General features: G+C 34.3%; 1 protein-coding gene across 4 annotated transcripts in view; it reads left to right on the top strand.

Moving 5' to 3' along the window:
* The first annotated feature begins 2,460 nt into the window (after window positions 1–2,460).
* LOC144562485 (putative disease resistance protein RGA3) overlaps window positions 2,461–13,834 on the top strand; it is a 57,564-nt gene continuing 46,190 nt past the window's right edge. The window contains exons 1-3 of one of the 4 annotated variants that reach the window (XM_078311726.1): window positions 2,461–5,494; window positions 6,119–6,257; window positions 8,314–8,865. In XM_078311726.1, the coding sequence (XP_078167852.1) occupies window positions 2,591–5,494; window positions 6,119–6,257; window positions 8,314–8,447 (3,177 nt within the window). In that variant the 5' untranslated portion in view covers window positions 2,461–2,590 and the 3' untranslated portion in view covers window positions 8,448–8,865. Of the gene's footprint in view, window positions 5,495–6,118; window positions 6,264–8,313; window positions 8,866–13,834 lie in introns of those variants that run through there. The other 3 variants (XM_078311727.1, XM_078311725.1, XM_078311728.1) reach the window with 3 other exon arrangements.

Genomic DNA, 13,834 nt, shown 5'->3' with positions numbered 1-13,834 from the left:
GTCTCCCCTCTTCTTTGAGGTTTTGCTACAGGTAGACCTCTCTCTCTCTCTCTCTCTCTCTCTGGACAAGGCAATTTTCCTCATCCCTTTTCTTCATTGAATAAGCAATTTTCAACATTTTGTTTTGACAGCTAAAATACCTTTAGTGGTTTCTCTTTGCTCTTTTTCACGTGGTTCTTTACTCTGTTTTTTATTCCTTAATATTAATTCAATCCTTCTCAATTCCAGAACATGGTGATCAATCATGTGATTATTGATTTTCTAAGCTGGGTGCAGATTGCATCCGATTTTCTCTAGCCGGAAGTGAGGTTTCAATTTCGTTTACAGAGCTAAAAATTAACGATGCAATAGAGGTTTAAAAAGTACCATTAACTAATAGTTCACTTGTCAAGCTCGGTGTAAAAATTTAAGGGACATCTCCATTCAAACTAAAGGATATATTTGTCAGTTTAAATTTTAAAATAATTATATAAAAACTTAAATAAATAAATGGGTATAGAAGATTTTTTTTAAAGTTTTTATGGGATATAGAATATTATGATGTTTTGATGAGATATTGGCTATTTTAGAAGTTTGTATAGTACACTATAAATTTTCTCTTTTATTAATAATTTTTTTACATTTATAAATTCACAAGTTCCTAAAATTACATGGTAAATTATTTGAAAATTTGAAATAATTAATGTAGATGCACATTTCGAGGAATTCGCATCCCTTGAGGTATATCAAATTTTGAGTTGATACGTGGAAAATCTGGATCATCCAAATTCTTTTGCACGAATCTCAAAGCACACTAATATTGTCTCTTTTCAAAATCACCCCAGCGTAAGTCACTTTTCAAAATCATCCTTTTCTTATTCGTTTCTTTTTACAGTTTAACCCCTTTCATTTTTCATATTTTTTAAGAAAAACTTGAGTGATGCTTTGTGGTTTTTGAGGGGCCAAGAAAGTGACGGTAGTTGTGGATTTATGCAGTGGCGGGATAAGGTAGAGAACACCATCATTTCTCCTCTTCCTCCTACTCCTCTTGGACCGAGTCCACTCAAAATTCGCAAAATTCTCCTCAGAAGATGTGCCCCTGCGGTGCGGGTCCCTTCATTGTTGACGCTGACAGAGATGGCCAAAAATTCTACTCTTGCTTGGTACATCTCATTCTTCTTCGTTTTTGTAGTTTGTCATTGCAGACACTGTAATTTTATGGTCAGGAATTACGTAGTTGTAATCGTTCTCGTAGATGATTTGATTAGTATGTAGCAGATATAAGTTCAAAAAATAAATCTAGATATTTAAATTCTAATGTTAAAAACCTTTTTGAACTTTTTATTTTTTGTTACTAAATCAGAAACTGATTCATCCATGATAATAACTAACCAGGAGTTATCAAATTACTTGCTACAATATAGTCTTGTTCTTTTTAGTCAACAAATAATTAGAAGGTTAGCTTTGGTTAAAGAGGAAACATAAAGTTCCTGACACGAGCCGTAAAGTAATGTTTTCCAAATCAATTCTCGTTAAATCTATTATTTTTTCACGAAAATTCATTGGAGCTAAAATTTTTCTTCAAATCTTCTCAAACGAAATCAATCCTCTTTTTGCCGTGTGAGTTTTCATGTTTTTTTTTTCTTTAAAAAAATATTAGCATATATTGAAAAATTGAGCAATTCTATTTCAAAAAAGAAGGAAACACGGATAAATTCTTATATTGATGTACAATATTGATAGGAAATTATTTTGTTTATATTGATTAATAAGTAAACTTTTTTTATTAAAACACTATTTTGATCTGAAGTGCCTACTTTATTCAATTACATTACAATTTAAGTGTTATTTGATATTTTGTTAAATATCGTTGAATACATTGTAAATTTCAACTCATTCGACAAAAAGTACCAAAATTTACATTAAAGTATAAATTAAGTGGAAATGCCGGATTAAAAAATTATAAGTTATTTCTAACGGTTGTTGAAGTTATCAATTATTGTTAATGAATTCTCACTCTTCGTGTAATATGTTATTAGTTACTTTTTATCGGTTTAAAATTTCAATTACTGAAAATTTCGCCTACCTTCACCAAAAACAGCGACTCCGCATCGTCTGCATTAACACAATAGAGCATCCTTTGATTTGAGTTAATACATATTGACCGTCCAATTGTAAACGGATTCCATTCGTCTTTGCCTAAAACATGAGGCTAAAATGTTAGATTGAATCTAGTTCGCACGAATCTTTAAGCAGATCGGACGGTAGATAATGATTAACTCAAAAGATTCTTTTTGAGTTAATGCAGAGGATACGAGCTTAAAAAGAGCGTGCCTTATTTCGCGATTTGAGAATTCTCTACATCAGAAACTCCAAAGTCCGAGATGTTGTCATAAAAGAAAAGCTGAAATGCATCCCCAAGCAACCCGCAACACTAAATGGAATGCTTCCCGCCTCTACAGCCCACAGAATAACAAGTCAACCAAGAAGTCTCCCTTGCTATCTCGATATCTCTTTTTGCTCCATTACTCAGTTCCCACTTTCCACTCGATCTCGCACACTCTCCTCCCTCAACAATCTCTCACTTCTCCTTCCCCGATTATTCTACGCCATGGTTGATAAAGAAGCAGTCCTGAAAACTCTGAGGCAAGCCTTGGTTTCCTTCCGAGTTACGGGCAAGAGGCTGATCGCTCCCCTCAGCTCGCAATTCGGGCATGGCTCCCAGCCCTCTTCTGTCAAAGAAGAAGATTTGGAAAAACTCAGATGTAAGCTCGATCGAGTCAGATCTGCTCTCAAATCAGCCGACGACCTACCCATCTTTGATGCGTTCGACCAGCACTGGATGGGAGAACTCAGAGACCTACAGCGTCGTGCTGAGGATGTACTGGAGGAGATCGAGTTTGCCTCCTTCAGAGCGAGCCAACTTGAGGACTTCAGTTTTGAACTAACGGGATCTAAAGATGGCAAGAGGAAGCGCCAAGAGGTTTGCCTTCTGTTCTCCTCTTTTCCATCAGAGTGTTTCGATTTAAAAATTGAGAGGATGATGGAGAGGTATGATGAGATTGCTGCTGACCGGAGGGACCTACGGTTGAGTGAGGAGGATGGGCCGCGGCGTCGCTGTTCTGGAAAGCTGGTTGCGTCCACCTCTCTTAATACGGGAGAAGAACCCTATGGCAGACAGGGGGATTTGAAGGATGTTCGTGAGTGGTTGCTACGTGACGATTCTAGCAACCGGTCTATTGGTTCTATCTGTATTGTCGGTATGCCTGGAGTCGGGAAAACGGCTCTGGTACAGCATTTGTACAATGATAAGACAGTTCAAAACCATTTTAACAATCGTTCTTGGATATGTGCTTCTCAGGATTTTGATGCTGAGAATATAACACGGACAATTATTCAGGGTTTTGTTGAAGATACTCGTGATCTGAGAGAATTTCATTTGCTACAGGACATGCTCGTAAGGCTTCTAACAGGGAAGCGAGTTTTGCTTGTCCTTGATGATGTCTGGGTGAGTGATGAAAATCGGGATTGGGTTAAATCAAATTGGGAAAGCCTGGAGGCATCTCTTAATCACTCTGCCAAAGGGAGCAAAGTAATTTTTACAACCCAGAATATGAACGTGAGTACCATTGTTAAATCTACTCATGTTCATGATCTAATTTGCCTGCCTGATGAGGATTGCTGGTCGATCAGCAAGAGAAGGGCATTTGAAGGCCGTAATACCAGTATTTGTTCCTCTTTGGAACAAATAGGTCGAGAGATTGTGAAGAAGAGTAAAGGTTTACCTTTAGCAGCAAAAGTAATTGGGGATTTTCTTCACTCAGCTGTTGATAAAGAGAAGTGGCTTCATGTTTTGGATAGCGAATTGGGCAGTAATGACGAGCTTGTAAGTGAGATTTTTTCACATTTACAAGTTGCTTATAATCGTCTTCCGCCTTATTTAAAACGCTGTTATGCTTATTGCTCTCTGTTTCCAAAGGGATATGTGTTTGAGAAAGAGCAATTAATCCGGGTATGGATTGGACAAGAATTTGTTGAGGCACATAGACATCTGCAGCGTGAAGAGGTTGGAGGAAAATACTTCGATGAGTTGGTATCGAGATGTTTCTTCCAAATGGATGGTGCTGGTGTCGAGAGGTATGTGATGCATGATCTGTTTCATGAGTTGATACATTCTGTTGCGCACGAGTGTTACAGAATAGAAGGTCACAAACTGTGTGATTATGATGAAAAGGCTAGGCACTTATCACTGGTTCCTCTGTGCTTGCATTTGAAGAACACTATAGAATTCCAACTCCAAAACGAGAAAGACCTTCAAAGCCTTTTGCTTATCAGTAGGACTGAGTGCAAGTCTAGTAGGACTGAGTGCAAGTCTGAACGTGAAAGCTTCAGAATTAATGTGTCCACTGACATGTTTTCCTTTGTTAAATGCTTGAGAGCACTTGATTTAAGTCACACTAACATTGAGGAACTACCTAGGTCAGTCAACCACTTAATACACTTGCGCTATCTTGTGCTCAAGAAAACCAAACTACAAAGGTTGCCAGAGTCCATCTGTGGTCTCTTCAAGTTGCAAACATTAGATCTGAAGGATTGTGACTCTCTAAATGAGCTTCCCTGGGGTATAAAGCATCTTTTCAATTTGCGGCATCTAGAATTACCTGTGCCGAAGTGTTCCAGTGTCTGCATCCCGCCTGGCATTGGGAAGTTATTTAATCTTGTAGAGTTGCCAATATTTTTCGTGACAAGTGACTCACAGAGTTGCAGAATTGGAGAATTAAATAATTTGGTAAATTTGGAAAGTGAATTGCAGATCTTGGGGTTGCAAAATATATGTGATAAAGAAGAAGCCGAGAAGGCTGACCTTGTTAATAAGAAAAAGCTAAAAGGATTGACTCTGCAATGGTCAGGTTCTCCTTGTAGTTCAGAAATGGTACCTTTAAAATCCTCTTATATGGTACTCGAAGGGCTCCAGCCTAATGAGAACCTACAACATTTGACAATAAGAGGTTTTTATGGTTCTAAACTCCCCAAATGGGTAGGGGACCGGTGCTTCACGAAATTAGTTAGAATAACTCTGGAAGATTGCCAGAATTGTGATGAACTGCCGCCCCTTGGCCAGCTCCAGGTTCTTAAGCACCTTCTGATACAAAACCTGCCCAAACTGAAAAATGTGGGCCCCGAGTTTTGTGGAGGTACTGAGCAAGAACTTGATCATACTTTTCCAGTCTTGGAGACTTTAGGGTTCAAAATGATGGTAGCTTTGGAGAAATGGGATGGGGTCAAGGAGGATGATCTGCCTCGTTTACATACACTTACTATCATGCAATGTAACAAACTGAAAACTTTACCACAACTAAGGTCAGTAAGAAAAGTGCATGTAAAGCACAGTCCACAGCTACATGAACTTCCACTCTTACCATCACTTCAACACATGCACATTTGTTCTGGCTGCCCTTTGCTTTTTCGGAGTTGCCAGCTCCACTGCTTCAACAAGGAGAAGAGTTGTGAAAAGGTATGGGTACTATACTATTCCTTCAAATCAGTTAGGCCCAAGTTGAACCTGGAATGTAACCAGAGATTCTGATCTCAGATCTTGGTATCTCTGATCTCAGGTCATATTAAGTTTTTTGTTTGTTATATTTTGGTTATTTGAAAAATAAATCATGTTCTGTGATTGTTGTGTATGTTTTAGATTTGTTATCACCTTAAATGTTTAATTTATTTGAATTAATTATGGCTCTAAAACTAAATTTTGCCGGTAAGGGCAGTCAAAGCCACATAGAAGGCCATTCCTTTTTAATAAGCAATACCAAATGCCATACAGTACTGGATGAACCAGCAGCTATTGTAATATCTGGAAGTAATATATCTTCTTTTTCAAACCTATTGCAATAATAAGTTAAAGCGAAGTAGTTGACTGAGCAATACTACCTGTTCAGTTTTTCCACAAACCTTGCTGTCAAGAAACTTATGGTACTACATAAAGCATCATATTATTTTGCTAATGGAAGGCATCTTCATATGCCTATGTTTTCTCAAATACTTACCTTTATTATCATTTCTAGTCCTCTCAAAAAATTAGTGATGTCAGACTTTTCAGGTTAGCATATCTGATGCATTTTTGTCTCTCTTATAGGAATGCCTGAACTTGGTCAAGAGGAACCAAATCACTTTTGAACTTCAACGTCCCTTGCTGGTTTCTAGTGATCTCAATTCCACACGCAGAGAAAAGGGACTATTATGCGAGTTAACAAATGATGGGTCTTCTCTACTCACTTAAGGTATGTGCTTCTTTTTCCTTTCATGAAACTGTGATGCATTTATGACTAGTAGTCGTATACAAGAATCATATAGTGAATCGAACAAGAATCTAGCTTTAGGAACTTGTAGAAATCATGTGGAGGGTTGGAACAGGTCCAATTGGAAGGGGGTGAGTTGGAAAGGCCTCTTTAGATAGCAATAATTTGGACAAATGAATAAGTTATGAAAAAGCCTCTTTAGATAGGAATAATCAGGCTTATCTTCATATCTTAGTGACCGATAATAAATATATTGCATGGATTTTATACTTCCACTGATAACAGTAAAAAACTTAGACGAAAGGTATTCTTTGGACATTAGATGCCAAATACAAGAATTTATTTTGGTTTTATCTAAATTTGTATAATGTTGACTTGCATATTTGTAATCTCATTTGCATATCAGATAAAGTATGGATTATAATTTGCAAAATATCCCAAATAATACTAAAATATTATAATAAAGAGTGAGGCTACGGTACTATGCATAGCACATATTTGTCTGTACTATGGATCAATATCTCGATTTTCAAAGTCCAAACAATCGATCTGAACCGTTCAACGTGATTTCCATATGAAAATGTACTTGTAGATCAAATTTTACATTTTTTATCATATGACAAAGGGCAATTTAGGAAATTTCTGAGTATGCATGCTTATTCTTTATGTGACTCATCTGGTTTCTGACATGAGGCCTTTTGGAGTTTTAGTATACTAGTAACACATGCATATGAGCAATGTTTAACCAATGTTTCCAGGCATCTGTATTTATGTTCCTTGTGGACGCATTCCAGCATCTGAATTTGTTTACCTAATTATCCAAGAAGTCGTAGCCAGATGAGTCACTAGGTCACTAGGAGCAGGTAGCACCTGAAACATTTACAAGTTAGAAGTTACTACAAATCTGAGTAAAGGAATAATTCGTAGTATCATAGTCTGGTTGAAGGAAAAATTCAACCATATATGTTTTCTGTTATTCATTTTTAAGCCACAATCTCTCCTCAAATCTGAGCTCATGATGAAAGAATGTTTTTTTTTAGACTTAAATTCAGATAATCAAGTATTACTGTTGATTGTCACTTAAATTTGACAATAAGTCCATATATGGTTTTTATTCGGAGTAAAAAGTTTTTACTTAAAAAGAGGTATTACTATTACTGTTGAATATCAAGTTAGAAGTCAGTGGAAATCAGGTACTAACATGCACAAAAAGGACGAACCACAATTCTTTAATAAAAAAAAAGAATTATATAAATTTTTATGGCAAGGACGAAAGAGGGATTTTTTTTAATTTTTTTATAAGCCGTATCGAAAACACAAAGGTCTCCGAGAACATTCAAATTTTTGATGGCGTCTATCTAGCGGCTTCTCTCCACTGTGATCTTTCTTTTTTGTATTACTTAATTCTTGAGCATTTGCATCTAGATTAAATTATCTTTGGCTCAGATATTTTTAAATCTCACCTGCCTTACCTGTTGATTAGAGAACCTTTCTGAGTTGGGGTTGATAAACGTAATCAGTATAGCAAGTGATTATTTCCTGTATAATTCCTTTTGCAAGTGGTAATTGGATAAGGTCTGTTTGCTTATTTATATGATTGATAGGTCTTCTCCATTCGCTTCTGGCATGGAGGAATATTTTGTCAATATTAGTTGTACTGTTTCTGGTAAATAAGTGTTGAACTCTGATCCTTAACGAACTTGCATGTAATTTTCATGCTTGTTCTGATTCCAATTTTTCCATTACATGACTTGCATCACTTGATATATGACTTGACAGACCAATTCTCTATGCTGTGATTTTTGTAGGTCGTGTCTATTAGCTATTATGCTATCTTCTAATTAGAAATTTAAATTCATGGCAGAAATTTTCTATATTTTTAATAAATTTCATTGTCACTGATTTTGTCTCTGAGTATACTGCACTTAAAGCGGTAGTTTCCTCTCCACCTAGAAATTGATTTAGCAACTGTCAGTCTGAGGATTCATAATTCCAGTGTAGACATATTAATTTAATTTTCCTTAACTTGTACAGACCCATTCCAAGAAGGGGTGCAAGATGGAAGGGCAACATCTTAATGATATTGTTTTTGTTCATTTTCAATGTGTGCAAAAGAAGAAGAGCAAGATGACCCATGTGAGGGATTGGACAGGGGGCAAGCCTTAGATTGGTTTAGCTTCAAGTTCAACTTCTTCGTCTACACTGATGGCAGGATATACAGACGAGATGGGCATTGATTTAGATTGGTTTAGCTTCAAGTTCAACTTCTTCCTCTACATTGATGGCAGGATATACAGACGAGATGAGCATTGATGACATAGGCGGCAATGATGATGAAGAACCTAATCTATATGTATCAGTGGAGGAAGAAGGGTAATCTTGCACTTTTAACTTATGTTTCATTTATGGAGAAGGATATTGTAGTACTTTTAACTTATGTTTCATTTATGTTTATTTGTACTGTTGGCTTGTTGTCATCAACTTTGTATGAATTTTTTTATATTTATGTCATGGAGTTTATAGTACATTGGTGAATTTGTTTGTACTTGATTAATTTAATAATTTGGTTGTGTTTTAATTATAATTCATGTTTGAATTTATCTGGAAATTTATATGGGAATTTCTTGAATGGGTGTTGTTTGTATGATACAAGTGTAGTCGACGTTTATGCCGATTCTTTACTGAATACTTCAGAGTTGCCAACTGCCAAGTTGTGATAAAATTAGTGATCATGCCTATTTTCAAAAGTTTCACAAAAGTATTAAATTTTTTTTTCAAAAAATGTAAATTTAGTTTCCAAGTACATTTTAATATGAAGATTTTATTGGAAGGTTTGAATCAACTATTTGAACTATAAAAATGAAGATATAAGCGGGAAGTAAAACATCTTTAATTCTCAAAGCAAGTTAGTCCATCTCTCTTTATATGCAGGGTCCGTTCGATAAGAATGGAATAGAGCAATATAGTAGAAAAAAAAAGGGTTCTATTTCTGTTGAACAAGAGAAGTTAGTAGAATTGAGTTTGAACTTTTGTAATTAAATTCTTATTTTTGTATATTTGGATTTCTTCTCTATTCCTCCATGAGTCAATTTTTTATTTCATATAAAAAATGAAATAGAAGAATTTGCATTCTTTAAGAAATTAATTTGACTTATTTACCTACACTTTTTCACTATTCTACTCTTCCATCATCAACCGAATGTTCAAACACAACCAAAATAGTAAAAAATTAAAGCCTATTCCAAATTCCAAATTCCACTTTTCCTCACTTTTTTTTATCTATTTCTAATGGTTTTCCTCACTTTCTCCCCTTTACTATGATATTGCTGCTCAAAGTTCGGTGAATTTTGATTCGTTGAAGAAAAAGCTTGGTTTTGAATTTGTACCAAATTATATGAGCTGAAATAGTTAAGTCAAACATACAATCAAGGGCAAAGTTGTTCTTTAATATATTTTATCAATATTTTTACTTTTTATTGATTAAATTAAAAAATGAGTATATTAATAAAATGAGTAAGATTAGATGGTAAATTAATTAATTTTGAAGTTTTGACGAAAAAATATCTAAATTAAGAAGTTATAATGGGAATATATCTAAATTTCTCAATACCAAATGCCTTTTCTACCTGACATTTTTATTAATATCCAACTTTAAATATAAATTATCAAATTTGATCCTCTTTTCTAGCTTTTATTAAAAGGGAGCATCTAGCTATCCCAGTAACAATCCCCCATTTCATCACCAGTCATTAATTACTTCAATAACTACTAACTATCTAGGGGGACCACATAATATTTGAAAGATTTTACACCTGGCGCGCGCAAATATTCATCTATAATGCATCAAGTATTTATCTATAACACATCAAGTATTCATACTTAATATATCAAGTATTTTTAAAAAAAAACTGGACACGTTTTCAGAGGTGTGATTTTTTTTTCTTCGTTCAATCTAATCAATATTTCTGATGATCGGTGAGGAATTTTGCAAATCTAAAACCACGAATGTTTTTGACATAATTTTATCTTTAAAATGAGATCAATGATGATATAGTTTCGAGTTGTCCGTTGTACAAGTATTCATCCTTATCGAGAAAGTATTCATCCTCGTCGTGCAAGTGCAAATATAGAAACTTGACACATCACTCATCCATCTTTTACACGTTTTTAGATGTGGTTTTTTTTCTCCGTTCAATATAACCAATATTTCTGACAATCTATGAGGAATTTTGCAAATCTAAAACCACGAACGTTTTCTACACAATTTTATCTTTCAAATGAGATCCATGATGACATATTTTCGAGTTGTCCGTTGCACAAGTATTCATCTCTTATCGAGAAAGTATTAATCCTCATCGTGTAAGTGTAAATATAAAAACTGGACACATCACTCATCCATTTTTTACATGTTTTTAGAGGTGAGTTTTTTTTTCTCCGTTCAATTTAACCAATATTTCTGACGATCTGGGAAGAATTTTGCAAATCTAAAACCACGAACGTTTTCTACACAATTTTATCTTTCAAATGAGATCCATGATGACATACTTTCGAGTTGTCCGTTGCACAAGTATTAATATCTTGTCACTCAAGTATTCATACATAAGATATTAAGTATTCATTTATACACATTGAAGTATTCATATCTAAGACATCAAGTATTCATTCATATATCTCTATTTTTTTTCAAAATTTTTTTTTATGTCATTTATTTAATACGCAGCGGCCTAATTCACCATTAATAAAGCTTTGTTCTTTGCAAAACTCGCTACTTCATGACGAAAGGGAACATAAACATGAAAAAGATTAATTGCATATACATATACAAAATTATTTTGATACGATCGACAGTGACGGATCTGACCCGGTAGAGACGTGCTCTAGTATTCATTCAAACACATTGAAGTATTCATTCATACACATTGAAGTATTCATTCATACACATTGAAGTATTCATTCCTAGCAGAGGCGTGCTTGATTGGGATGGAGTGACGGATGATCTCCGGCAAAACGTTCGCTAGAGTAGGAGCAGCAGGCATAGAGGGAAAAAACCGAGGCGAAAGTGTAAGAGGGAGGGAGCTTATTGTATTTATCATTTCGAGGTGGGAGAGGGAGGGGAGCTTATCAATGTAAAAATGGAGGTGGAGGAGGAGGTGGGATGTGGAGGTGGGAGAGGGAGGTAGAGGCGGAGGTGAGGTGAGGTGAAGGTGAGAGAGGGAGGTGGGAGACGGAGGTGGGAGAGGGAGGCGGAGGCGGAGGTGAGAGACGGAGATGGAGGTGAAAGAGAAAAATAGAGGTGGAAGAGAAAGGGAGAAAGAGGAAAGAAATAAAGGTTGTTAGAAATAGTAGTTATAGTTATAGTTAAATAGAAAGTTAGTTGGGGGATGAAATTGGGGATGGATAGGTGGGGGATATTATAATTATCCTTATTAAAAATACCCAAACCGGCTACTAAGTGACCGGTTTGGGATTTAAAAAAAAAAATTAGTCAGATAGTGTGATTAAATAATATACTTTATAATTATTTTGAACAAAAATACGACTAAATGATGTTAGAGTTTGATTTACTATTTTTGTTGGAAAAATAATTAGTATATAAACAGAGGGATAATTTTATAGGACCCCCTGTAATTTTTCTTGTATTTGTTTTTGGTACTTAAAAGTACGATTCGTTAGTTTCTAATTACCAAATTTTAATATTATTCACATCGGTTTCTAATTACCAAAATTTCGAAAAGCATGCATCGGTGCGTCATTGATGTTTTATTCTCCTTAGTATCGGCAATAAAACCCCTAATATGGTAATGTCAATAAAGAAAGCATGGGTGCATCATCGATGTTTTTAGAATGAAACATCGATGCATTTATGCCGTCGTTAAGCCGGACATAAAGCATCGGTACGTTATCAATGTTTTTACATTGAAGCATTGCTATTTTTTTAAAAATTTTAAACGGCCATAACATTGGTTAGGAAAGTCAGATTTGCTCGTACAACCCCAATTTGAAAAAAGGTGGGGATGAGACGGTGCTTAAGGGATCATTTCCAGAGAGCCAACGAAATTAGAATTGCAAAAAAAAAACATCGTTTAGTGCTTCAAAAATTCAGTTTAAATTTTTTATTATCGGTAGACATACAACAACTCATATACAGCTAGTCATAGTGTCCTACGCAGCATAATAAAAGTCACCTTAATCACATTAAAACAACTGGATCAATTAGTACCTCAAAGAAAATATCATTTCGTGTCTCAAAAATCCAGTTCAATTTTTTTTTTATCATCGATAATATTTTTCTTTTTATTTAAACATTAGCGACCCATCTGAGAGAATTTAATCCGACAATAACCCGCATCCTAAAATTGAGTATTTGTCATTTTGCATGTTCAAAAAAGAATTTTGCATGTTGAAACTTTTCTTACTTTTAACTTTTAAAGTTCTCTTCTTAATTCAACTTTCAACTTTACATGGAAAATTTAAATATTATTTATTTTTGACTAGATCTCTATTTTTTTTTTCTAAATTTTTTTTTGGAAAATAATTATTTGTCTCAAACTACATGATTTTAGAATCTTGTTCTAAATAAAAAAAAAAAAATTCTCAAACTGGCTACTAGGTGAGCCGGTTTGGATATTTTTCATAAAAACCATAAAAGAGAGTCAGATTTAGGGGTGTAAACGGTTGGATACGGATTGGATAGTGGTCTTACCGTATCAGTATATGTTATAATTTTTCGGATACGAATACGGATAGTCTCGGATATGAATACGGATCGGATATTAGACAGATATGAATATTTTTCATAATTAGCTTGTTGGTTACAAAACATCTATTATATTATTAAAATATTAGTCACTAATTATGTCATAGTATTATATTGTTCATTAAAATATATATCTATATGCAATTTAATAAATTATTGGTACAATATGCAATTTAATAAATTAATTTGAGAACATATAACCAATGGCGTAGCCAGGATTTTCATTAGGGGTAGGCAACATAAATTATTATTATTTTATTTAAATAATTAAATTATAAAATATTATAAAATAATTTTCATTGGAAGCGGAATCGGTAATTAACAATGAATTAAAATCGAGAAAATGAGTAAAAATTCACCGAATTAGATCGAAAACTCGATTTTTTTGAAAGTTTACTTTGAAGCATAGTTCACAAGACTCTTCTATTAAAATTCAGCTCATTTTGAATAGTTAAACATAATAAAAATATTTTAATGCATTATATTAAATTTCAATATATTACTTTATAAAACATTTTAGTTTATTCATTTCACAAAAAATAACAAATTTATTGTGGTCTCACTATCATACCATTCTTATTAACCTTTTTCTTGTCAGAATATTTCAAAATAGATTGATGAAAGACTATCAAAATTGTAATGACTCGGCCAATTTTACTAATCGAGAGTTTTGACTCAGTCAGGAGTAGGCAACACTCAAATCTAGAGGTAGACAAAACCAAAATCCAAACCAACTATATACGAACTTAGTACCGTATTTCAAAATCTAGGTGGCTCCCCCACTGCATATAACACA

The sequence above is a fragment of the Carex rostrata genome, chromosome 11 (genome assembly GCF_964058835.1).
Source record: "Carex rostrata chromosome 11, lpCarRost1.2, whole genome shotgun sequence".
In the NCBI taxonomy this organism is placed as follows: domain Eukaryota; kingdom Viridiplantae; phylum Streptophyta; class Magnoliopsida; order Poales; family Cyperaceae; genus Carex; species Carex rostrata.
This window is presented reverse-complemented; position numbering and strand designations above follow the sequence as displayed.